Source organism: Trachurus japonicus, chromosome 17 (genome assembly GCF_045865225.1).
Source record: "Trachurus japonicus isolate A0001 chromosome 17, Traja_1.0".
Lineage (NCBI taxonomy): Eukaryota > Metazoa > Chordata > Actinopteri > Carangiformes > Carangidae > Trachurus > Trachurus japonicus.
This window is the reverse complement of record NC_140923.1, coordinates 8,865,525-8,891,699: the sequence shown is the minus strand read 5'-3', so window position 1 is coordinate 8,891,699 and position 26,175 is coordinate 8,865,525. Positions and strand designations below refer to the sequence as shown.

The 26,175-nt window shown below is 40.7% G+C and overlaps 1 protein-coding gene across 2 annotated transcripts in view; it reads right to left on the bottom strand.

The window, feature by feature from the left end:
- Positions 1-23,905, bottom strand: part of LOC146970083 (integrin beta-1-like) — a 31,940-nt gene extending 8,035 nt beyond the window's left edge. For both annotated transcript variants that reach the window (XM_085804793.1, XM_085804792.1), the window contains exons 1-12: positions 23,610-23,905; positions 11,666-11,732; positions 11,051-11,136; positions 7,838-8,060; positions 5,057-5,227; positions 4,193-4,431; positions 3,373-3,528; positions 2,563-2,658; positions 2,333-2,422; positions 1,973-2,113; positions 1,479-1,681; positions 237-475 (exon numbers count right to left, since the gene is read on the bottom strand). In XM_085804793.1, coding sequence (XP_085660919.1) covers positions 237-475; positions 1,479-1,681; positions 1,973-2,113; positions 2,333-2,422; positions 2,563-2,658; positions 3,373-3,528; positions 4,193-4,431; positions 5,057-5,227; positions 7,838-8,060; positions 11,051-11,136; positions 11,666-11,732 — 1,711 coding nt within the window. In that variant the 5' untranslated portion in view covers positions 23,610-23,905. The remainder of the gene's footprint in view (positions 1-236; positions 476-1,478; positions 1,682-1,972; positions 2,114-2,332; positions 2,423-2,562; positions 2,659-3,372; positions 3,529-4,192; positions 4,432-5,056; positions 5,228-7,837; positions 8,061-11,050; positions 11,137-11,665; positions 11,733-23,609) is intronic.
- Between the last annotated feature and the right edge of the window lie 2,270 nt (positions 23,906-26,175).

The window sequence follows — 26,175 nt, the reverse complement described above, 5'->3', positions numbered from 1 at the left end:
TAGACCAAACGCTGAAACGATCGCTGCAGGGCGCGAGGCGGCCGCGGAGGATTGGACGCCGAAATGAAAATGCCCCCGCTTCTCGGCGCTTCCGCGTGCGGTGGGGCCCCGGCGTTACGGTGTGAACCCCCCCCCCGTCGATCAGACCACCCTCGCCGCAACTCTTTAAAAAAATCCTGGAGGAAACAGTGAAACCAGCTGAGTGTTTTACATCATATTGATCACACTGTGCTCACCTCCACAGAGCTTGTTGTTGGACCGGTCACAGTTGAAGTTGTCACACTCGCAGTATTTTCCGCTGTAGACCTCGGCTGGGTTTTCCCTCTTCTTGCACTCACAGGTGCCGCAGATACAGTCTCCGTTGTTGCTGCAGATGTCTGTCCCGTTGTCTTTTCTGCAGTTGGCGTCCAGGTCTTCTGTCCGGACTTCGTCTTTGCTGCACTCACACAGACGCCCGATACGTCCCTCGTTACACCTGAGACAGAGGACAAAGAGGTTTAACATTTCAGAATTACCGTAACATAACAACAGGGTTCCCACTCTTTTCTTCAAATCATTTCCCAGGACATTTCAGCTGCTACAGTCTGACAGACATGTTATTAAATTATGTTTTGGCCCTTTTGGATTAGTATTATATCATTTTTTAATCATGCACTCAAATTATTATGTAGGACAGTATTTAACCTATGTCTAGGTTGCTCCCTTTGCACTTGTAGTGTATATTCTATTGATTTAGACATTGTAGGAAATATGTTATCATATACTTCCTCTTTGTATCCTATTTATCTTCCTTGCACATTTCCCTTTGGAGCAACAATTTCCTTTAGGATGAATAAAGTTTGTTCTTTCTTTCTTTCTTTCTTTCTTTCTTTCTATCCATCCATCCATCCATCCATCCACTAATACATTTTCCGTCCCATTCATGCTTTGGAGAAGTTTTCTTTTCGACAGTTGTACCTTATTTTATACATTTAACCATTTAGTTTCTATGTTTTTATTCCTCTCTGGGCCCCAACAGTCTGATTTAGATGTGCAGTCTATGGCTCTAACCTATGAAATAATCTCTTACATGCTTAGAAATTTTGACAAATTTATCATAGAACAACGCAAACATGTTGTTTTTGTTTTTAACCCACTCTGCTGCTGCTCTATCTGTCACTCAGCAGAGAAAACCCTCATGCTCGCCGTCCAATACTGGAAACACTCATCAATTCAAAGTCTCTAGTTTTCTTATAGGCATTTCTTTGGAAAATAAATCCTTAGCAGGGTCTGAAAAAGTCAAACAGATGTGATAGATCATTTTCCAGGACAACTCAAGCTTTTCCAGGACACTTTGACTTTTTTTTCTCTTTCTCATTTTCCATGTGTTTTCCATGACTGGAAAATTGATCAACCATTTTCCAGGTTCTCCAGGTTTTCCAGGACTCGTGGGAACCCTGAACCCTCCTCCAGTCAAACCCTCCTGGCTTCATACTTACTTGCAGGCTCCACACTCGAAGGTCCCGTTGCCCTCGTGACACTGGTCGCTCTTGGGTTGTCCCTCTGCGGCGCACTGACAGTCACAGATGAAGTTGAGGACGATCTCCACCTCCTCGGTGAAGCCCAGCGGTTTGATCTTAATGACCTCGGGTTTACCATGGGATGGACACTTCTGGGATTCAATGGAAATTTCAAAGGAGACCTGGGAACCAGAGGAGAGTTTAAAGGGTCATTAAACCTAATGAGGAGGAAACTTTGAAGCTAATGGTGTCGTTTTCTTCAGATGACTCAGATTATTAGCTTGGGAACTGTTTCTAATTTTTTTTCTCCTTTACTTTGGAGAAACTTTTGTCTCTGTGGGACAGGAAAAGGGCAGAGTTGTTTCGCAGTTTTACACCCCAGAAACCAAACTTCGCGTTAAACACGAGCCAAGGCGCTGAAAAATGTATTTTTTAATTTTCCCAAGAATTGCAGTAAAAATGATCGTATCTACCTCGTCTCCAATGGAGATGTTGGAGCACTTCCTGCCATTCTCTCCAGTTCCTACGGCACCGTTCTTGCAGATGGACTTGTAAGTGATGGAAACTCCCTCTGGCAGCCTGCCGTTCTCCAGAATGACCTCAGAGGACAAAGACTGTCCAACAGGAAAAAAGAGACAGAGAGATTGAACACTCACTTGAAGACGGTCATCTGTGAGTGACTTGGTTAGGTAGACAGTGTTCATGTAACTTCACTGACTTATTATTGGTCTTAGCGCAATATATTTTAAGTTTTACACTGGATCAAATGAAAATAAGTGACAGGGACAGTTACACATCATGAGAGGACTTTACAGTTTGACAGTTTGACTCACATTGTAAGCATCAATAATAAGTTTGATCACGTTGCTGGAGTTGGAGGACAACGTGCCGACGGCTGATTTAGGAATGAGATTTTTCAGCTCCTGTAAGACACAATGACAAAACAAAGACAACAGTTTAAATACGCACTTTAAATATGGAATCATAAAAAATTGATGAAAAAAAAAAACAACAACAAAAAAAACTTGTTTTAGAAGCACAGAGCAGAGAAAGTGAAGTTTACTTTGTAAACGGGCTGAAATTCCTCAGTGACGGCAAAGATGGTCTGGATGTTGTGGTCACTCAGTTTCTGGACCAGATGGGCGATGGAGGGGTAGTCCTGAAACACACACAAATATATTAATCAAAAAACTGAATGGTAAAGAGTTAGTCTGGTAAGAGACAACATTTAACATGAATATGAAACTGAGACCATTAGTAACTTCCCAGCTTGGGATCAATAAAGTATCTATCTATCTATCTATCTATCTATCTATCTATCTATCTATCTATCTATCTATCTATCTGGATCATGCTCATCTCACACAGTCGGTCAACTCTCTGTAGATACAGTGGGTACAGAAAGTATTCACACCCCTCCAATTTCCATTTGTTATGTTGCAGCTTTATGTTAAAATTGAAATAAAAAAACATTTTTTTTCCCTCATCACTCTACACTCACCACCCCGTCATGACAACACAAATTTTTTTGCAAATTAATTAAAAAAGGAAAAACTGAAATATCACTTGAACACAAGTTTTCACACCCTTTGCTCTGACACTCATGTAGTTTCTCATTCAGGTGCCGTCAATTTCTTTTATCCATCTTTGAGATGGTTCATCACCTTCATTTGAGTCCAGCTGTGTTGAATTAAATAGTTTGGACATGATTTGGAAAGGCACACAGCTGTCTAAATACGGCCTTACAGCTCATCTGCATATTGATTTTAACATGAAGCTGCAAAATAACAAATGGTGAAAAACGGAAGGGGGTGTGAATACTTTCCGTACCGACTGTACATTGAGCGTATTAAATAAACGATGAGCTACATACGTAGTAGTGGCTCATGGTGTACATGTTGTTCTCCAGATGACACTTCCCGTCGTTGGGCAGGACGATGCCGCCCAGTTTGCCGTCTCCAGCGAAGTGGAAACCAGCGTCGGTGGAGAACACGAGCAGACGAGTCACGTTCCTCCAGCCGATGTGTTGCTGTGGAGGTCCAGACAAAAAAAACACACTCAAGATACAGGAAAAAAACAAACAAAAAAACTAGAGATAATAATAATGAAAGATGAAAGATGATCAAAGTGCTTTACAGAGAAAAAATTCATTATAAGTGACAAGGAGTAACATAGCAGATACAAAAGCAAGAGAACACAAATGATAAAATGCATATCAAAAGGCAAAAGTTACTCAATATTAAAAGCCTGTCTAAATAAATGAGTTTTAAGATGTGATTTAAAAAGTGCCAAGTCATTAATAAAATGTAGTTCAGGGGGTAGGGAGTTCCAACAGGGGCTGTTCTGAGGACCGGAGTGCTCTACAGTGTCGTCTAAGCTTTATACAATCAGACAGATACACTGGAGCAAGACCGTGGAAGGCTTTAAAAACAAACATTATCAGTTTAAAAATGATCCTGAATTTAACTGGGAGCCAATGTAGTGAAAGAAGAACGGGAGTGATGTGACTGTAACGGGGGGTATTGGTTAGAAGACGTGCTGCAGCATTTTGTACCAGTTGGAGGCGGGAGAGAGAAGATCGCTTGATGCCAAAGTACAGGGAATTACAGTAATCTAACCTAGAACTGATAAAAGCATGGATAGCCATGACAGAAGAAACCACTGAAACATGCTGCTACTACTCTGCTTCTCACCTCACAGACGGCCACCTGCATGATGGCATCGAACCCGCCCTCAGGAGAGTCCAGGTTTCCTGAGATCTGCTGCTGACTGACCAGCTTGTTGAACTCGTCCCCGTTCTCCGTCAGCTTCAGGACGTTCTTGTAGCTGAAGGGGCTGGTGCAGTTCTCGTTCCCCGTGCAGGGGTTGATGAGCCTGGCCGGGGTGGTGCTGATGTAAGGCATGACCGTCTTCTCCACAAACGAGCCGAAGCCTTCAAATAAAAAAAGGAGAATTTATAATTCACTCAGGAGTAGGGATGTCACAATTACTTGGTTTTCACAATTAATCGTGGTATTAAACGCCACAATTAATTAATCGTAAAGATTCCTAAATACCGTCACTTCTCAAATAAGATGATGTTGGAACCGTATCGGCAGATGTACGCAAAAATAAAGGTGAATGCACCGATACTGGTCCATTTATTTAACGTAACATTGAATTGGTAGGAATTTAAATGTTAGCGTGTCATTTGTATTAAAAAAAAATAAATGATTAAAATAAATGTAAACATTTGGTATAGATGACAATTTATGACCTGAATATTTCAAACACTTCCCCTGGGGGGTTAATAATTGGTCATATATTCATAGATATTTGAAATATTTTGTGTAAACAATGAGTAATGTAGTTATATTTTGACTATATTTGATTTTACACATTCATAGTGTTGTGAAATTAATTAGGCTAATGCATAATAATCGTGATAATCGTAACACCGTGATTATTTCTCTGACAATAATCGTACCAAGAAAATTTGTAATCGTGACGTCCCTACTCAGGAGATTAAGAAGTATTCTTAACACCGCGGCTTCTCTGTGCAGGCGAAGCTTTCTCACCGATCCTGAAGTCGGAGGTGATCTCCTGCATTTCCCTCATCAGGTCAGTGCCCAGGTTCTTGACGTTTTCCAAATCGTCTCTCATGGAGAAGGAGAGGTCCATAAGGTAATACAGGTCGATGGGGTAATCCTCGGCACGCTTGAACTTGAGGTTGAAAGTCTGGGGTTCACCTTAAAGAGAAAAAACATGACACATTTATTACACAGTGAGACCACAGATAAAATACAAGACTAAATCCTGCACCGGTGCCACGTTGGCCACGTTTACATGATAGCTTTAAATCAGAATAGAAATTAATTTCACTTTAAAAAGACCATGTAAACACATCAAAATGAAAATGATTATTTGGAATTAAACTTAATTCCCAAGTAAGTGGCTGGTTTATTCAGATTTTAAATCCGAATTAATTAATTCCTTGATCAGGTAAACGTCTATTCTGGTCGTTCTACGCATGCGTCGTAACTGACTCAACGCTCTCTGCTCTGTGTGTGTAGGTGATAACTCTGCTCACTTCACGCACACTCACACACTGAGAATGGAGTTTGTTTTCTTTCTCATGAATACATAAACACATAAACACATATACCCCCTGTCCAATCAGAACCCTTCCCGACCCCCAGACATTAAGCAGAATTAAATAAAGACGATTGAACATGTTTTCCATGTAAACCTCAATTCGGAATTACTATTTCCATGTAAACTCGAAGGATAATATTTATTATTATTATTAATTCTGAATTTTTAAAAATAATGTACCCGTGGCCATTGTTCATGTTTTTTTGTGCTGAGAGGCAGATTTGCTGGTTAACTAACTACCAACATTTATAATCAATAAAGAATCAGTATTCTCAGCCAGACAGTTCCCACTGGTAGATGTAGATGTAGATGCAGATGTAGCTGTAGCTGTAGATGTAGCTGTAGATGTAGATGTAGATGTAGCTGTAGCTGTAGATGTAGATGTAGATGTAGTAGATGTAGATGTAGATGTAGTAGATGTAGATGTAGATGTAGTAGATGTAGATGTAGATGCAGATGTAGATGTAGATGCAGATGCAGCTGTAGATGTAGCTGTAGCTGTAAATGTAGATGTAGATGTAGATGTAGTAGATGTAGATGTAGATGTAGTAGATGTAGATGTAGATGCAGATGTAGTAGATGTAGATGTAGAGTAGATGTAGATGTAGCTGTAGATGTACAGTAGATGTAGATGTACAGTAGATGTAGATGTACAGTAGATGTAGATGTAAATGTAGATGTACAGTAGATGTAGATTGTAGATGTAGATGTAAATGTAGATGTAGATTGTAGATGTAGATGTAGATTGTAGATGTAGATGTAGATTGTAGATGTAAATGTAGATGTAGATTGTAGATGTAGATGTAGATGTAGATTGTAGATGTAGATGTAGATGTAAATGTAGATGTAGATGTAAATGTAGATGTAGATTGTAGATGTAGATGTAGATTGTAGATGTAAATGTAGATGTAGATTGTAGATGTAGATGTAGATGTAAATGTAGATGTAGATGTAGAGTAGATGTAGATGGTAGATGTAGATGTACAGTAGATGTAGATGTAGATGTAGATTGTAGATTGTAGATGTAGATGTAGATTGTAGATGTAGATGTAGATGTAAATGTAGATGTAAATGTAGATGTAGATGTACAGTAGATGTAGATGTAGATGTAGATGTACAGTAGATGTAGATGTAGATGTAGATGTAGATGTAGATGTACAGTAGATGTAGATGTAGATTGTAGATGTAGATGTAGATGTAGATGTAGATGTAGATGTAAATGTAGATGTAGATGTACAGTAGATGTAGATGTAGATGTAGATGTAAATGTAGATGTAGATGTAGATGTAGATGTACAGTAGATGTAGATGTAGATGTAGATGTAGATGTACAGTAGATGTAGATGTAGATTGTAGATGTAGATGTAGATTGTAGATTGTAGATGTAGATGTAGATGTAAATGTAGATGTAAATGTAGATGTACAGTAGATGTAGATGTAGATGTAGATGTAGATTGTAGATGTAGATGTAGATGTAAATGTAGATGTAGATGTACAGTAGATGTAGATGTAGATGTAGATGTAAATGTAGATGTAGATGTAGATGTAGATGTACAGTAGATGTAGATGTAGATGTAGATGTACAGTAGATGTAGATGTAGATTGTAGATGTAGATGTAGATGTAAATGTAGATGTAAATGTAGATGTACAGTAGATGTAGATGTAGATGTAGATGTAGATTGTAGATGTAGATGTAGATGTAGATGTAAATGTAGATGTAGATGTACAGTAGATGTAGATGTAGATGTAGATGTAAATGTAGATGTAGATGTAGATGTAGATGTACAGTAGATGTAGATGTAGATGTAGATGTACAGTAGATGTAGATGTAGATGTAGATGTAGATGTAGATGTAGATGTAGATTGTAGATGTAGATGTAAATGTAGATGTAGATGTAGATGTAGATGTACAGTAGATGTAGATGTAGATGTAGATGTAAATGTAGATGTAGATGTAGATGTACAGTAGATGTAGATGTAGATGTAGATTGTAGATGTAGATGTAGATGTAGATGTAAATGTAGATGTAGATGTAGATGTAGATGTAGATGTAGATGTAGAGTAGATGTAGATGTAGATGTAGATGTAGATGTAGCTGTAGATGTAGCTGTAGCTGTAGCTGTAGATGTAGCTGTAGATGTATGTAGATGTAGATGCAGATGTAGATGTAGATGTAGCTGTAGCTGTAGATGTCGAGTCTTTACCAGATCGGAGCGTCAGTGTGAGTTTCTGGGGCTGGATCTGAGTGATCTGCTCGGGCTTCAGCTTCTCGGCCACGTCCTTCTTGCGGTTGGTGACGGCCTTGTTTCTGTCCACTCTGATGCTTCCGCGTGGGTTCTCGATCTTGCTCGCGTTACAGTTTCTGGTCTTCAGGGACTCCAGATCGTCGCAGCGAGCCGACTTGGATTCACCCTGAGTGAGGAAGTTCTGCCAAGCAGCAAAAAGAGAGGTTGTTATGAGGATTTGAGTGAATATTTACTTAATATTTGTTCCCTGAGCGTCAGTCAGCCAACTCTTGCTGCTGCAGGGATCTAATCTGTGACATAATGGATAAAAAAAAAAGTGTATAGAATGAGACATTTCACCACAACTGACACAAATCACCCATGCAGAAAAACATGAGGCTTTTTTCACATGAGATTTATGTGTAGAAACATCTGGAAAGGATCTGGAAATCCAGAGGAATTTGTCTCGGTGGAACTAGCACGAAGAAACATGTTGACAACTTGCAAAGTAACAATAAATACCAACAAATATATGTATATATAGATGAACAACAGCACTTAACATAAAATATTAACGTCACATTATAGGTTCAGCTATGGATTGCGATGCCAAAACAGATACAGATACAGTTTCAGGCTCTCTGACATGACTGAGTATCTAACAGCATCCAAGATGAAGAGGCCCCTGCAAGTCGATCCATCTTTACACTAAACTCCCTCAAACTGTGTCTCTTTTTCAGGCCATCGTTCAGCAGCAGCAGCAGCAGCAGCAGCAGCAGCAGCAGCAGCAGCAGCAGCAGCAGCAGCAGCAGCAGCAGCAGCAAAACAGAAACAGATGACCGAGGCCTGGTTAAGAATATAGATTGGATGCACATGATGTCCCACAAGTCAGAGTGGAGCAAGATACTTGAGACAATGAACTCAGTCAAAACAAAAAAATAATGCTTTGACCTATTTCTCTGAAAAACCACATGACCCTCAGAAAGGGGACTTTCCTTTTCTCCTCTTTATCTCACCATAGAGATCACATAAGATTTATATAAAAGGTTTAAAACAGAGAAACCAGACTACTTTCTAAACTATTTTCTGAAAATACTTTGCAGGAGAGGAGGTGACAAAGAGACAGAGTGTTCATCAAGTGTCTGCTCAAATAAAACACATGTAATTTGATTATGTTGTCCTAAAACTTTAAGTCATGTTGAAATTTCACAAACCAGGAAAGGATGTCAGCAACAGATCTGTGCTGACATAAACCAAATCGATAAAAACACCCAGCCCCAGTTTCAGAGTGAGCTGACTCACAAGGCCCAACCTCACTCGTCTAGACAAATTAGTTAAGTGCTACAGTCTGAGTTAATTTACAGAGGTGATATTTTTGGGGGGGATAAGACAGGAACATGAATTATTACTGATGTTGATTTAATGACAAAAACCAGATGATTTCACCTCAGAAATCTGTGTCACTTTAACGACATAGATTCAGATCACACACACACATCTTTTGGAAATGCACAAATATACAGCCCTTCTGGGGGAATGTTCACTCAGTTCTCTGCAATGTGTTGGGATATGTGATTCCTAAATCTTGTCTTGTTCTGTACCTCGGTCATTTGGATGGATCGGTGCATATAGGAGACCAATATCTGATCAAGATTCTTCTAGTGGCTGGGAAGAAGGCCATTACTAAAAACTGGCTTAGGACTGAGCCCCCTAGTAACAAACAATGGATGTCAATTATAGACGATATAGTGGCGATGGGATCTTACATACAAGTTAAAAGTGAAAAAAGACCTATTTGTAGATGGGGGAAATGGTTGTCATATAAGGAGAGACTTGATTTTACATAATTGTATACAGGCTTTGTGATTGATGATTGTTTTATGTTTGTTTCATCTTTCATACTCCGTAATCCAGAGGTGATTGAAAAAAAAGAAAGAAATCTATGTCACTTTACTAAAAAGCAGATATAAAGTTCTGTAAAAAACAAATTTGAACTAAAACCGTGTGTTATTTTTAGCTAATGACCGCTGACTAAATTTCACGTGGTGCCATGTGAGCTCCTCAGGATCCACTGAGTGTCTACAACTAGTGTAGTAAACCATTAATTTATTTTTCTGTGACAGCAGGTTTCTCATGTTCTCTCATCACAGTATCAACTGCTCTAATGCACTGCCTTGTTCCTCTGATTTACACTGGACACATCCCAGCGGTGAAGGAGTGAACAAACAATGTGGATGCTGTTGTCAGTCAGTCAGTCAGTATTTCCCCGTTCTGTGGTCTGGTTCATTCAGCATTCATGTGTATTTGTCTTGGGCCCAGAAAACATCCAATTAAACTGAATAATTTGGCCAAAGTTTCCACTGTGAGACGAGAATCAGCAGAACTTGTGTTTACAATTAATTGCAGTGGTTGTGGTTACTGGTCTTTGGTTGAAAGGAAAGAGAGAACAAGTCTCCAGTCTCTCAACTCTTTAAGTGCCACTTCTGCATTTGTGTGTGAACTTATAGAGTAGTTGTGGTTTATGTACAGTACGCTGTGTATTTAAAGTCTGTTTCCTTGTGCATTGAGGTGCAGATGACAGGAAATATTTTAAGGAAATAAGAAAAACTTTTCTGTATTTTGGGAACTTATTTTAAATCATCAATTAAAACTATATTTGCGTAGTATCGGTGGAAGTTGTTAGATCTGACCTTCAACCTTGTGCATAGGTTTTTGTTTTTTGTCTGAGATTCAATGGAAATTTTAAAAGAGACCTGGGAACCAGAGGGGAGTTTAAAGGGTCATTAAACCTAATGAGGAGGAAACTTTGAAGCTAATGGTGTCGTTTTCTTCAGATGACTCAGATTATTAGCTTGTGAACTTATTTTAAATCAATTGAAACTATATTTTCGTAGCTAAACCATAGTATCTTTGGGCATTGTTTGTTTCAAATAGATCTGAGCTTTAACTTTGCCCACAGATGTTTTCTTTTTTTTGGTCAAAGACGACATTCTTCTTACGCTTCTTGAGATTCATCTAGGACTTGCGCTGTTTTATGAATAAGATAATGACAACCAGCCGTGCAGGAAGCAGACACTGCCACACAGAGCACACTCTGAGGAACTGCACACACAGCTCACGCATCTAATCTTTTCATCCATGTGATGATGACGATAACATTGTTTTCGTGGCGGCTGCAGAGATTCGACTCACTTCGTCCGCACACCATCCGCACTTCTCGGCGACCTGGATGCACTCCCCGCATGACTGTGCGTTTGCTTTGATGCATATGCTTCCCTCTGAAAGAAAAAGAGATAAACAAACACGAGTTCCTTTTTAAAAGATGACAAAACAGTTTCCATTAGTTCACAAACTCAAACCAGCTTCAGTTTTTTTTGGCTGCGACGCACACAAAACCTCTTCCCATTTGAGAAAACTGAGTCATGCTGAGAACAGCTCGAGGCAGTTCACCAACAAATGACTTCACCCACAGAGCCATAAAACCCTGATTGAAGAAATACAGGATTTGCCAAGTAAAAAAAAAAGAAGAAAGAAGAGAGCAGGTTTTAGTCCATATTTTAACTGCACTGCATTGTGCATTTAAAACCACACACTTGTCTGAAAAACAAGAGGGGGCTAATCCAGAGTAAGTCAATAGATAGATAAAAGCAACAGAATTAGAGACGTCCAAAGTTTAACAGTGAATAACATGTAAAAACTGTGTTGCACTAGTGTGACCATTAACAGATGCTACACTATGAAATAGCTAATATTTAACAGTAAAGACAAGAAAAGCAGAGAAATACCTGTGTCTGTGTGTGTTCTTACCTTGCTGTGCCCAGCTGCCTCCAAGGACCGCTGATAATGACGCTATTAAAAGTAACCTCAGATCCATCTGTAAAGACAAGAGTAAACAAACTGAGTACTACTACTACATACACTACATACATGTGGTCAAGAGTGAGGACAACTACACAGATCGTCTGTTGTGTCGGTGTTTAAACCTGCAGCTGCAAAGTGAAGCGTATGACAGCGATCGTAACCAAAGTGTTCGACATCGCGAGGTGTGATCACACCGTCGCCATGTGTGCAAACACAGGAAAAGCTTATAGGGCTTTTTTTAAACAACAAACTGACTGCAGTGTTTCTAAGAGGTGGAGAGTTCACTTGTTGTTGGCGCTGTGGTGTGCGACGGATGTGTGCACAAGAGGCTCATGCAGGGTCGAGAGGGGGAGGAAGTTCAGTGGTTATTTCCTGGAGACAGGTGTGCATCCAACATATTGAGTTATGATGAGTGACTCTCTTCATATCAGGTTTTCACCAAGTATTTCAATTATTTAATATAACACAGCTGCACATTTTAAAGGGGAACTATGCAAGTCTGGTCTCTTTTCCTCTGTGCTGCTAACCCTCCTCTCTGCCATGTGCATTTGCTTTCAACGAAACCGTCGAGAAATCAATCAATAGAGCGGTGGATAACGTTTGAACGTATATTTGTGTAGTCTTGTCTGTCATAAACAAGAGATTACAGGTTACAGGTTACGGGGTGCGTTTATGTCGCGGTGCTGGGACACCGGGTCGGGGGCTCTGATCTTACAAGGTTGGTTTTCAGCCAAGAGATGCTCGGTGGAAGGCAGAGAGCCTCCATCCTCCCTGGAACTAGTTACTAGTCATTGATTTAACCAGAACTAGGACCCTGAAGCTGGTTAATTAAGGTAAAAATGTAGTAGAGTGAAGATAAAAAATCCTGCACAGTTGGACTTTAAGTTTACTTTAATACAATAATCCCCTCTTCAAATGCTCTCATGGCCTCGAGACATTTTAATGAACAGATTTCATGTTGAGGTGAGTCAGAGGAGGAGTTACTCATTCTGCCTGATCCAAATGTGGAGGAACGATTTCCCCTCATACTCAGCTGGCGTCAGCTGCCACTTCATCCATGACCCTCTCCCCACACAAACACACACACACACACACACACACACACACACACACTCACTACATACTTGTTTTGTGACTGTGTTTTTGTTTTTCAGAAGCGGTTGTCGTGCTGTTGCATGTCTGAGGTCTTATCAGCTACAAGTCAACGGGGAAGAGACGCAGGAAGACGGAGAAAAGCTCAACAGAGATTGAATCAAAAATGCTGCGTAAGGAAAAAGAGCGGATGAATTTTTACACTTGAGATGTTTGGTCGTCACCGGCGACGTTACTCAGTAATGAGTCTAACAGCAGCAGACGTGTAATGACTTTAACAGAGCAGCAGCTTTAATTCACAGTTTTAAGGCTGCTGTAGTTAAGACTATGAATGAGGAAAAATAACTGTGGTTGGTTGAGCATCGACGCCTCCAGTCGTCACCGTACCGAGGACAAACCGTCCATCCAGCCATAACACAGAAAAAAACCACGACAAAAAGATAAGCAAAGACACAAAAGTTATGACAGCAGCTTTAAAACACTGCATCAGCGTTGTTGCTCAAGAAGTTTTTTTTTGTGCAGAAAAATCCTCCAGCTGAGGTCACACTACTCCAGAAGCCACAGACACACAGAGAGGTGCAGTAGGTGTGTGTGTGTGTGTGGCGTCCGTTCCCATATTTGGTCGGGCCGTTTCAAACCCCCCCCCCCCAAACACCCCGGTGACACACTTCCTTCACTGTTCAATCCCCACACTCGGAAACTCAGACCAAGTCTCTGTGGATTTACCCTCAGTAAGATACACAGAGGAAACCAAGCAGCGTGAGTCAACAGCAGCGTCCCAGAAATAGTACATCCTTGTTAAATAATCGCCCAGTTCATAAAATCTGAAGCGTCTGTGGATATTTGATCATTTATCTTCATAGTTTAGTTTCTGCAGTAAAGTTTGAGTGTTGTAGAAGTAAAATGTTTGTGTGGTGGAAGCTCAGTGAAAAGGTGCGATATGTTTGCAGCCGTGTGTGTGTGTGTGTGTGTGTGGGTTAGAGGGTAGAGTTTTCAAAACAACCACATCCTGTGAAACCAGGCCTAATGACAAATTTAAATGCAGTTTCCTTAAAGCACTTTAGTGATAGTTATCATTGTGCTGCGGGGACGGGGGTGGGGGTGGGGGCGGCGGCAGACAGGATGACTGTCACTCAACAATTTGGAGAAAAATTCTTAATTTGTTTTAAATTGAGTTCTTATTATTCCTTGTATTGTTTTTTATTAATTATTATAGTGTGCATTGTATTTTTATGACTGTGCAGCACTTTGGTTGACCGATGGTGTTTTGCTTTATGAATAAACTGTGACTTGACTTGAGAAAAAGTCGGATAAATCTCACAACAACATGAGGGCACAATGTGATCTTCTGTTTTTTTTATGGGTGAATTTTAATGCAATGACTTTGTAGAAATTATTCTCAGATGGTCATTTCAGTTCATCTCAGAGTTTCTCAACTAACCAAAAGAAAAGACGAACTTGTGGCAAGATGAAACATCCAACACATGAAGCAACAAACCAAACGAGATGATTAAGACAAATTCAAACCAACACCGACTGGGGAGAGGCTTTGCACAGCGTTCAGACTCCTCCCAAACATTCCTGAAGACCTGCTTTTGTGTAAGTGCTCTGGGGCTCGACCTGCACGGCCCGGGCTGCTGCAGATTGCTGAGAGCTGACAGACTGGGAGGCATTTAGGGTCCTCGCTGCCTTGAAATGCCAGGGAGAGGCACTGGCATGTCTGTTAACTCTGAAAACAAAACAGCCCAGCTTTGTTGCATTAATAATCTACATCTTGATTGCCTTTTTAAAAAAAATCATCCTTAACCTGTGTTTAATTGATCAAAGTTACTGGTAAGGCTGGGTGTGACTGATTTACTGGATCATTTCGATTCTGGTCCTGATTCTATTCGATAGATATTTTAGTTTTAATACCAATTTTGCTTGGTTGTGAAAGAGATTTTCACAGAACTAACGCTGCAATTTTTTTCAAAGATGGAAACTCTCTAACCTGGTGGTCGATTGAAAATATTAATGTTTCCATTAAAAACTGACCAAAAAGCAGCAACATTATTTAACATGGCCCACTCCAGAAGTAAACAGTGCAACTCTTCAGTACAGTAAACAGGAACAGGAAACGGGATACTTAAAAAGATCAATTTAAGGATTTCATGAATCGATATCAGATCTTTCAAATTAAGATCGATATGAATCGGAAAATCTATTTTTTTTAGACCCAGCCCTAGTTACTAGTTACTTAACAACAAAACAAATGGAGAGACAAACTTTTATAAATCAGGAACGAACACATATTTGGAATAAGCTATACTGTAGAAAGGCTGATGAAAACAGGGGATTTTTTTAATCAAATTAAGGATTTGAACTAAGTGGACCTCTTCCAACACGCACTCACACAGACATGAACACGCACCTCCATTTTCTTTCACCCACAGATATTTAGACATTTAATTAATGTATTTATCTTTCATTTATTTTATTTCTCACTTAGAGACCCTAATTTGGGTAATACCACAGTTTGCCTTGTTTGTCTGTTTTCATTAGTTTTTGTTGATTACTTTGAGCCTATACTTGAAGATCCAAAGAGATTGGAAAGATTGATTGTGCGTGTGAAGGCAATGCAAGAAGCTTTGCAAGTACGTATTAAAAAAAAAATGAGAGAAAATTTGATGAGTCCCTTTCAAGCTTTAAAAACATCCGCGGGACATTCCTATGTGAAGGAGAGGAAATGTCAGCGGTTGGATGTAGAAATCGGCTGCCGACGTCACAGCTGATAAGATCTGACAGAGAAACCTCAAAGGTGCCTAATCATTATCAGACTGTGTTCAAACTTCTCCTTTGAGCAGTCTGAACCATGATGAAGTAAAGGCCCAGAGCTGCAAGAAGAAGGAGTTTGTTTGTTTCTTTGACCTATTTATAGCCATGAGTTCAGATTGGATGCAGGTTAGATCTGAACACAGAGTAATGCTGAGTTGACAGTTTGCTCTAACCCCATTGACTCCTTGCTTACTGTTCTTTTTCTTTCTTTTTACACATCTTCCACCTTCTTGAAACTCCCCTCTGATATCGTCAAGCAGCAGCTATGGCGTCAGGAGGATTCCCAATGACAGACCTGGAGAGCCTAATATTTAGAGTATGAAGAGTAAACTGTGTCCGATCATGACTTTGTATGGTCAGACTGCGGAGGACGGTTTGTCTTCACGGTGCTGGAAGGTAACGTCACAATTTTCATTTATGCTACAGCCTCTATTAACAATAACCAGGGCTGATTCCAATACAGGAGCGGTAACTAACACAGAGCTGGATGCTGCTGCTGCTGCTCTCAAATATGGATGTGTGAGCATCGTTACACGAAGCAAGGCCTTCCTGGGTGAGAGGTAAAACCAGATGTTAAGGCATAAAGCTGCAACACTGATAATTCACCAGATGTGTTTTCTTCTATGTGAAATTTCTAGTTGATGAATCAGATAGAAAAGTTAGATTCCTTGTTATTTTAGTTATATTATATGCTGCTCACCATCACTGACCTTAAATCCTTCCTTTTTAAAATGGCTTTTAACACTTAAGACTGTTGTGCCATGTTTATCCTGTGTTTTTATTGTTGTTTCTGGAATATCTCTTGCTATTGATTTTAAAACATATTGTTATTTTATTGCAAAGCTCTCTGGCAAAATGATAAGCAAAACATTTAATACTGTTGTTGTGCTATGTTTATTCTGTGCTTTTTATTTGTTGGTTTCACTGTTTGTTGTATAAAGCACTTTGGTCACCCTTCGGGCTGTTTTAAAGGGCCTATACAAATAAATCTTTACTTGATTGATATTAATCATTTAGGTTTCAGTTTTGGCTCTGCCGTGGAGATTTACAGCTTTCACGTGTAGATTTGAAAGAGTTGATCAGACAAAACAAGTCATCACAAGAAATAACTTCAGGCACGCCAACAGATATTACAAATAGAGGCTTGTGTGTTGACAGATTTCTGTTAATGAACGAGTCCCAGCTACGCTCACCCTGGCTCTTCACTTCCACTGGGTGGTTGGGCCCAAAACAACAACTCCAAACGGAAACTGAATGTGATGGATACTGAAGTGAGAAACTTAAACACTAACCTTTAAAACAAGGTTGTGTTTGAGTTTTATGTGTTTCTTTGTTTCTGTCAGATGCATTTTAAGTCAAACTGCAAGTACACAGTGGCATCATGCAAAAAGTTTGGACACCAGTGGTCAAAATGTCTGTGCAGTTACGCAAGTGGAAGATTAAATGATCTCCAAAAGGCATAAAGTTAAACTTGAAACATCCTTTTGCAATATTTTAAGTAACATCAGTGTATTATTATATTATATATAACAGCCAGGCGTTCAACACAAGCTGCAGGAGTCGTGCTCAGCCCCAGACAAATCTATTATGAAGAATGTCTTCCTTCCAACAGCTGCTGGAAACTCAACCCTGTCACAGCGCCGTCGGCTTCACACAGGTCAGAGGCGTTTTGATTCAATCTGCCGTCTCTCTCTCTCTCTCTCATGTAAATTCACACAGAAAGAATCGAGTCCCTGTGCGTCCGACATCTCCCTCGCCTACTTTAATTGTGCCGTTCCCGTGACTTTTCTGTGGTGAATGAGAGACACAACCGTAACCTTTGATGGAGAATTAGGAAGAGATGTTTGAGAGATTAAGTCATTTAGTTGTTGGCCTAACAGGCAAACTGCACTTTCAGCTGCTACATCAGACAAACCCCTTTTCAGAAATCACAGCTTCTACTAAAACCTGCATCAGTTACACAACGCCTGCTCGGCCGTGACTGAACCTCCACTGCCGGTTTATAGGCAGAACAACCACGATGCCTCCTCCTTGTTCCATGTTTGTACCTTTAATAAAACAAAATGGGAGGTGGAAAAAAAAAAAGCTGCAACGCTCCCACCTCAGCAGCATGATTTTGAAATAGCTCTCTCTGTCTTTTTACTATCTCTGGTTGTATCTGGCCATCGTAGACAATGCTGCACATCAGCGAGAACTGATTGATGGTTTTAATCAGATCAGCACAATCTGTTTACAAGTTGAGACATGGAGGAAAACCCTGTATTATTGCATCTCACTGTGAGCGGTTGGTAAGAATTTGCCCTCTGCACTCATTCAGTACGTTTACATGACGGTTGAAAGAAACAAATTAACCGTCTACAACTGGACAACTAAAGTGCAGCATGTAAATGTGTTAGTCCAAATAAGACTGGACTTCCCCAGATACGACTAAAACACCCAGATAATGCGATTTGTTTTCTTCTGCATGTATTCGCCTTCATCTGACTGAAAACTGGACAACGCGTGGGCTCATGCTTCACAACAGCAGAGATGGACAAAGCACAAAGTTTAGCCTTGATAACAGCCCAAACCCGGCCAAAACAAAAAAGAAAGAAAGAAAGTAAGAAGAAGCGCCTGAGCTGATATGTCAGTGCCAATTCAGTACAACCAGTGAGAAGATGTGTTTTGTATTTAAAACAAGGTAATTTCCTTATATTTTCAGCCAGAACCTGACCTGGACCAGCGTGTCAGGTCAGGAACTCAAAGTTATTTATATCCACTTATTTACTAGGTGACAGAAAAGTCAAGTGGGAAAATCGATTATTCAATTTTCCCTGTTGCAAAACGTACACTGGGACAAGGACCGAACTCCGACGAGACGCCCAACTGCTGTGCATGTTAACACACCGACTGATTTCCATTACGGTAGACCAGAGTTTGTCAGACAGAAATGTGGTCCTCCCTTAATTTAATGTGTACACTAGTGAAGTCATGTTAGAAGGATTATCCTTTCACTTACAGAGGTCTGGGGTTTTCCCTGCAAACCAGGTTCAGATGCAGTCCCACTTGAAAACAGGAGGTGCATGAGAAGACATGTGTCACCACTACTTCTTTGTTTACCCCTTCCTCTATTCACTGAAGGTGGTGCAGTGCAGTCCGTTGTTATTAAGAGGGGAAACTTCCTCCTGATGGGGCCACTCACTGACATTCATAGACACAACAACACAATGAGGTCCAATAGTTGTTGTTTTTTTATGTCTCTTAGATTTACACTGCTACTGAAATGTCCTCAGCTGGAACAAAATCTCATTATCTGTGGGTGAATATTTAGTTAACGTGTGGCTGTTGCTCAGGTGAAAGAAGTGTATTATGTGATTAAGGACAAATTATGTTGCTAGGCTCTGCCCTGACCCCTCTGTGTGGCTCATAGACCTTTAACACAGACAAGGCCGGTGTTGTGTGAAAGTGGAGCAGAGCCCATCTGTGAATGTTTAGTAATGCTTCACAAAGTCCTTGTTTAGACTACAAATGTGACAACTATTAAAAAACACTAGGCCACATAATGTTTTCCCTTATGGATGAGTTTATGATATGTGTAAGAAGGAAGGCTGGGTCAAGTTTCTTTATGATAAATAAAAAGCTAGAATATCTTAAAACACAACATTTCTGCACAGTCGGTAAACTAGTAAAACACCAGCAGCAGCCACTGCTAAAGCTGTGTGTGCAGCATGCATCGGACAAGACTGGAAGTAAACAATGTGAACCAACTGTAAAAGCTGCCACCACAACTCTAGCTGGTGTCTCAGTGCTTCCTTGTTTAATGCGAGTAGAGGTTAACCACACTGTGCTTCACTAACCCCAACGAGTGCCTCAGTTTTTTTTATCAAGAAAAGAGAAGTGCACGTTAACTACTCAGACCTCCTTGTGCAAATGTAAACGCTAATGCACATCTGAGACTTCACTATACAGAAGAATCTGACTGTTATCAACGGTATTTCCACTATTGATTATTTGACCAACTATGGCTACTTCACTTTAAACAACCTGTAGCAAACCGAACTATGCAGTGACACCATGTATGTACAATTAATGACAAACTGGAGTGAGGTCATTTTGAAAGTGTTTTTCTCCTTCTTCAACATTTCTTCAACTGTTTATATGGATTTTGTTAATGGACGGGCTCTAAACTATGTAGTGTAAAACTCTGACCACTGCCATATCTCACTGTCAGGATGCAACAGCTTCATGAGTAAAAAACTATTTGGTCATTTCTGTGTACGTCTCAGTCGACTTGTGACACATGATCCAATCTAGTGCAGTCAAAATGAAATGTGTCAACCTTGGTGTGAGCAGCAACAGTAAAAGTGAGGGGTGGTCCTGATTGGAAGTCAACATTATCCATGCTGGGTGAGTCATCTGGCAGTCCGCTAGCTCTGTTTGCCACCCGGTCGAGCAGCCGGCCCCCCACCTGCTGCTGGAAGTCACAGTCCACTCTCAGTCCATTAAAGTCCCCAAACAACTCAGCATGAGTCCGCATCCATTTCATTAATTAAACCCCACCCAGCCAGGCAGCCAGGCAGCCAGGCAGCCAGGCAGCCAGGCAGCCAGGCAGGCAGGGACCATTATCTCCCAAACAGGGCCGCCCGCCGCTGGACTATCAGGAAGAAGAGCGCGCTTCCTACTGCAAGCACAGCATGTTTGGAGGAAACCCAACCCAGACGGGAATACCTGCTCTGTCCTGCTCACATCTGCCACGAGGCCAGAGACTGGACAAAGAGGGCCGTCGGTCTAGATGAGAGTTGAAAAGTGAAGTCTTGTTTCTTTATCTTTGTTTTTTTCAGACAAAACATGTGTTCAAAAAGATTAAACGTGCTAAATCTGATGTTCACGTTTTGAACGGCTCGCATACGACTGAAAAAAATAAGCGTGTGAAAGGAGTTCCTGTCCTTTTCCCCTAATATTGTGCATATTTTTTAATGCAAACTCCCTAGTGGTCCAATAGTCTGCTGGGCTATTTTTATGTTGTCAAAATGTACTGAATGACCTGTTTGGGGGTTTTTCTTTCATATGGAGGAGATCCTGACCTTCCAGTCGTCCTCAGAGAGATGAGATAACGCATTCCAGCTTAACTAGCTCCATACTGTGGCGTTGCAAAAACTACGTCACTGAAATATGGGCTGCTTTTTCCACTGCTCTCTGACTTCACCCTGAAATCATTCTGTCAGTTTGAGTAAGAGAGAGAGAGTAGGATATTTTTGGCTTAGAAAATCCACCGAATCCCCTGATAAAAGAAGATGGCCTGAAATATTAATTAAGAAAAACCCAACGGACAATTATCTTCTGTAAAATGCCAACAACAATCTGCATTAGGTCAGGGGGGATGACATCATCCAATAAAAGGTACAGACCATAAAGAATAATAATAATAATAAAATGAATAAATAAAAAGTCCAACAAAATGTCCTTATTCACTTGTTCTTGTCTGACCAACAGTTGAAAGTCATATTAGCATAACATAATTACACCTCCTCATTGGGATTTCTCTTGTTTTTAACTTTAAAGCATTTTCTGACCCAGGTGACAGGGACACAAACTACGTCTGCAAAAGTATGCCCATAATTAACCAGCTATAATTGATATTTTCATGGTTGGAAAGTGAACACAATGAGACTATTTGCAACGGGGATGCTCTCTCTCATGAAGATGAACCGACGGCAAATTATCACGAGACCCTGCAGCTATCTTCGGCCATACAGACCTTTATAATGAGATTTTCTCTCACTGCTGTGTTAGCAAATGGCCGCAGCAGGCAGCTGTTTCCAGTGACACGGCTGTAAAATCCCACTGTCCACTGCCTGCTCACCGGCAAACAGCAGACAGACTCAGTTAGCAACTAGCTGGTGAAAACAGTGAAGCATTTAGCAGCTAAAGAGACAGATATTCCACTCAGATAGCCGTCTTTACCTTCATCAGGTGGCCAGGACACAACTGCAATGTTGCTCCATGACTTCTATAGATAAACAACTATTTGCTAACAATATCAATCAAACGCCTACAAATTGAAATCAGTTCAACCCAGTGTTTCCAGACTTGAGTTTCAACATTTTAACATTTTGCCACAGTTCCATACAAGGGGATGGAGGGGATAATGTTTAAGCCATTATAACATATCCTCAATTACACCCCACTCCCACACGCTCCGCCCGGCCATCCCCGGACGAGCCAGCGTCATCATCCGTGACTCATGTGTGATACGCTGGAATAAGGCGCAGGAGTTGAGTAATGCTTAACAGGACCCTTCAAAGTGTCCCAGACACTCCTAGCTCCCAGACAAGCACCGGTCACTGTGTTTAAACAGCACAACAATGTAACTAAGGGAAGTGACTCAGTGATCTACAGGGAGCTTGCTCCACGTCCACGCTGCATACAGACATGTTATGTACCCCCTCATGTCTAGAACCACCAGGCCTGGTTTATATTGTCCGCACAAGATCAAAAACATGTGTGTTTTCACACCTCGATACAGCACTGTTGCTATGTCATTAAGCCCGGCCAGACCAGTAATTAACCCTGCCATTTTTATTCCCATGTCACTAAATAAGGTCTTGCAGCAAGAACTTGGGCAACGCAGATTACAAGTTTAACTTAACCCTGAGAAATCAAGCCTCTCCTAAAGATTCACAAGGGAGGAGAAGAAAAAAAAAACACCCCCCCAGGCTACAGTTCCTTTACAGGAAGTGAATGAGGCAGGCAAGACCCATCTTGTTGAACAGCTGCATACTCCTGAAGCAGAGCTGTGGGCAAGGCCTAAACAAGACACTGTAGACTAGACTCTGGTTAACCAACCTGGATCGCTTTAAGACACCGCAGCCTTACTGTATCTTCAGCCACAGTTCCTAGTTTATACAGTCCATAATAATAATAATAATAATAATAATAATGCAGCCGGGTCCAGCTGTGGTTTGTTTCAGGATATCCTTTACCCATTTTAGTTAATTCACTCAGATGTCTGCCAACTTTAATTTACAAAAAGAGTTGTTTGTTTTCCTTCTTTACTCATGTTTATCTGAGAGGTATGAAACAGAGGTATGGTCCAAAACCACAAGATATTGACTTTCATGTTTGACAAGGACAAAGCATCAAATCATCACAACTGAGAAGATGGTAGCATACCAGCAGCTATTGTCCACTTTTACCTTTAAAAACATAACAATCATGATTATCTGATTATCAAGTAATGTGCTATTAAATGACTAATCATGGCAGCTTCATCTTAGTGTGAAAGATACCAACTTTTGTGATCTAGGTGTGGGAGGTATCTAACGTTTTAAATCTGTAAGTTAAATATCTTCTGTGACAGTCTTTAGACTTAAGGATTAAGGGTAATTTGATTATAACTGGTGTTAGGCTAATAGTTATCCAAAACTGATAAATCATGCTCATCTGAACATGTTTTCAATCACCCACACTGCCCTCTTTGGCCGTTTAAAAGCTGCTCTCCTGTGTCTGGCCTAACCTACTTTCTCTTCAATAACCAAATCAAGATTCATCAAGGAGGCTTAGTAGCGATGTAGGTGGAAATTAAATAACGTTATACCAACATTAAACATTAGATACCGTTGAAAAAAACGTTTTTGTATGAACTCTGAGTAGAAGAAAGTCACAGTTTTTCGACCATTAATGAAAGTAACGTTAACAGTTTTTCGACCGTTGATGAAAAGTAAAGTTAACAGTTTTTTGAACGTGAATGAATATAACAGTTTTTCAACGGTTAATGAAAGTTAACGGTTTCCCGAACGCAATGAAAGCAACAGCTTTTCAACCGTTAGTTTAGTTTAGTTAGGCTTAACGTTAATCCACACCCAAAGTTTTTGCCCCCTGAAGACAAGACAAGAAGGCATTCCTCGCTTCTCCCCTTTTGTCGTTTACATTGTGTTTCATCTGGTCTCACAACATGGCAGATAGATTAAATGTGACGAATGTGGGTTACAGTGGCGGTACTCACCTTCTCCCGGCGATTTAAGACAGTTTCCGACGATTTAAAGCAGCATTTGCCCGGAGAAAGTGTCCAAGATTTTCAAGAAATTCAACGGTTATTGCTATCGACGGCTAGCAGCTAAAACGGTTATGAGGGTCCGCTTTGTTTTAGTTAATAACCGCCCCGTTCCACGAGCCACGTACGTTGTTGCCGATTAAAAAACCGGGCGGGGATATGTCATTAAAAAATAAACATTCATATGGGTTATGTTTAAAAAATGAGACGAGGAGCGAGGAGTCCCTGGGTCTGGTACCGCTCCTGTGGCTGTGGTGGTGGTGGTGACTCCTTTTTTTCCCTTTTTTTTTTCTCGATGCCCCAACAAACCTCTTTTCTTATTTAAGCCCCGCCTAGCTATGCAGGAGGAGCCAAGGCGGCGGCACGTCGTGGAGGATTTATTGAGCACACACCACACCACACACCGGTCAAAAGTGTGAAGTTTTTCAACACGCGGTTAAAAATATAGGTTCAGTAGAAAACAAACAGTAGCCTATAGGGAAAGAAAGTGGTAGAAAGTATATCTTCCAGTTTTCAGGTAGGCTACAGTACTTTCCATTTGAAACGTGGTTTGGTTACAACCCACAACAACATGAGCAGAAATGACTTTTATCTCAGGTGAACAACTAAGAGCATGTTTCTTTGATTCCCAGTTGAACAAAGTTACTACCAATTTGTGCCATGTAGTAAACTGGGGCCTGTTATTTTCCTGTATTTGTAGAGACTGGGACCCAGAAGCAATATTGTGCTCTTCTTCTTATCAGTTTAATCCATGTTAATTCAATGTTATGATTTTGTGGTCCATCACCTTCCTTTGCAAGGTGAGAGAGCAGCCTGTAGTGAAGAGTGAAATGCAGTCTCAGTAATTTGCCGTGTCAGCTTTACCTGTTTCCTGTACAAAACGGCCTTGTGCTGCAAAATTGCTTCTCTGTGCATGGGTTTGGTTTGAAGCAGACATACTTTGATAAAGGGCTTGTATGGAAGACTTATGCCCCCTACCTGTGTTGCCAGTCAGTGGAAACAGTGGGATGAGGCTGTTTCATTGGCATTAAAACATTTCAGGTATAATTCAGAACATGTTGTACTGATGTGATGTAAAGATAAGACAAATTATGTTATGATGTGTTTCCTCTAAAAATGTAAAAATCCAAGCAGATAAGGGAAAGGCTTAGAGCAAGAGGTTTTGTCATCTTTGTGATGATAACTGTCTCGGCGATGAGTTCCACATCAAACCGCCGATGCACGTCCCGTCGGGGGCAGTTTTTCGGCAAGCTTTCTCTGCATTTTCCCTCTAAAACAACTCTGTGTGGTAACGTTGTGTTATTATCTCATAGCGTGGTGAATGTGCAGCTCACAACTTGTCCACCAGAGCGTTGTGGAGTTGTTGGATTGTGTATTTGATGAGTTTGATGAGGGAAACCAAGAAATCCCATAATGAGCCTCCGTAGCGTAGCTCTGAGCCGCTCACGGCTCTGCTCCGCCGTTCTAAAAATAGCTTGCACCGACAATTAAAGGTAACGAACCTACTGCTAAAACTATAGGGATTATGGCAATGGGCCAATTTGCCAAAATGTTAAACTATCCCTTTAAGGTCGAAAAACTATATAGGCCTAGCGTTGCTTTAACCTTATTTCATTACTACAATGTGATAAACTAAAAGATGTATTTATAAGTTACTGTAGGTGCCTTTTTGAAGAGTGTCCTTCCCTTGTTTAAGTGATATTTTTGTTTTTTCTGAATATCAGAGCTGGCTCCATACCATGTAGCCTATGTGGTTGTGAGTTAAATAAAAGTGAAATTAAAGCAGATATCAGTGGAATGTTTTTGTTAATATAAGTCCTAAATAGTCCTATTTTCCGTCAGCAATCACTTACATGAAGTATTTCAGCCTAAACACGAGTCTCTCCGTCACTCTGCTCTGCTGTAACCCGAGGAGAAAATTTTCCTTGTGGGATACAAGTGTTATCCAATGAGGGGAGAGAACGGCATGAAGGGCTGTGTGTGCAGCCAAGGGATGCGCGTGAATGTGGCGACGTAGCACGAGGACCAATTGATGCCTGACAAGGGCGGGGGCTGCTAACTCATGGTGCGTTCAAGGAAACTCGTACTTTGTGTTTTTCCTTCCTGTGAAGTCATACCAGTTCGATCTGGTACGAGTTCACGGGTCGGAAGTTACGAGTGGCCGTTATAGGGAACTTTCACAGACAACAGGACGGTAAAAACACGAGCTACGGGTTACCTGGAACGCTACCAAGTCGTAGTTGTGACTTGAAGCTGTAACTTACGGTTTCAAAAGCCTGCCTTGAACACAGCATTAGCCGAAACGGCCGTGCCGCTGTTATCTGCTTTAAGTGAAATTGGTCTTTAATCAGACATTACATTATTCCAGTTTGGAGGAAAGCAGAGAACTACATGGGAAATAACCAGCAAGAAACCTTTGTACAGCCTAACATACCCTACATGAAAAATAGGCTTCACTAAATATGAAGCACTAAGGGAGCTCTATAATCACTGCATACTGTGTGATGGGAACGTAACA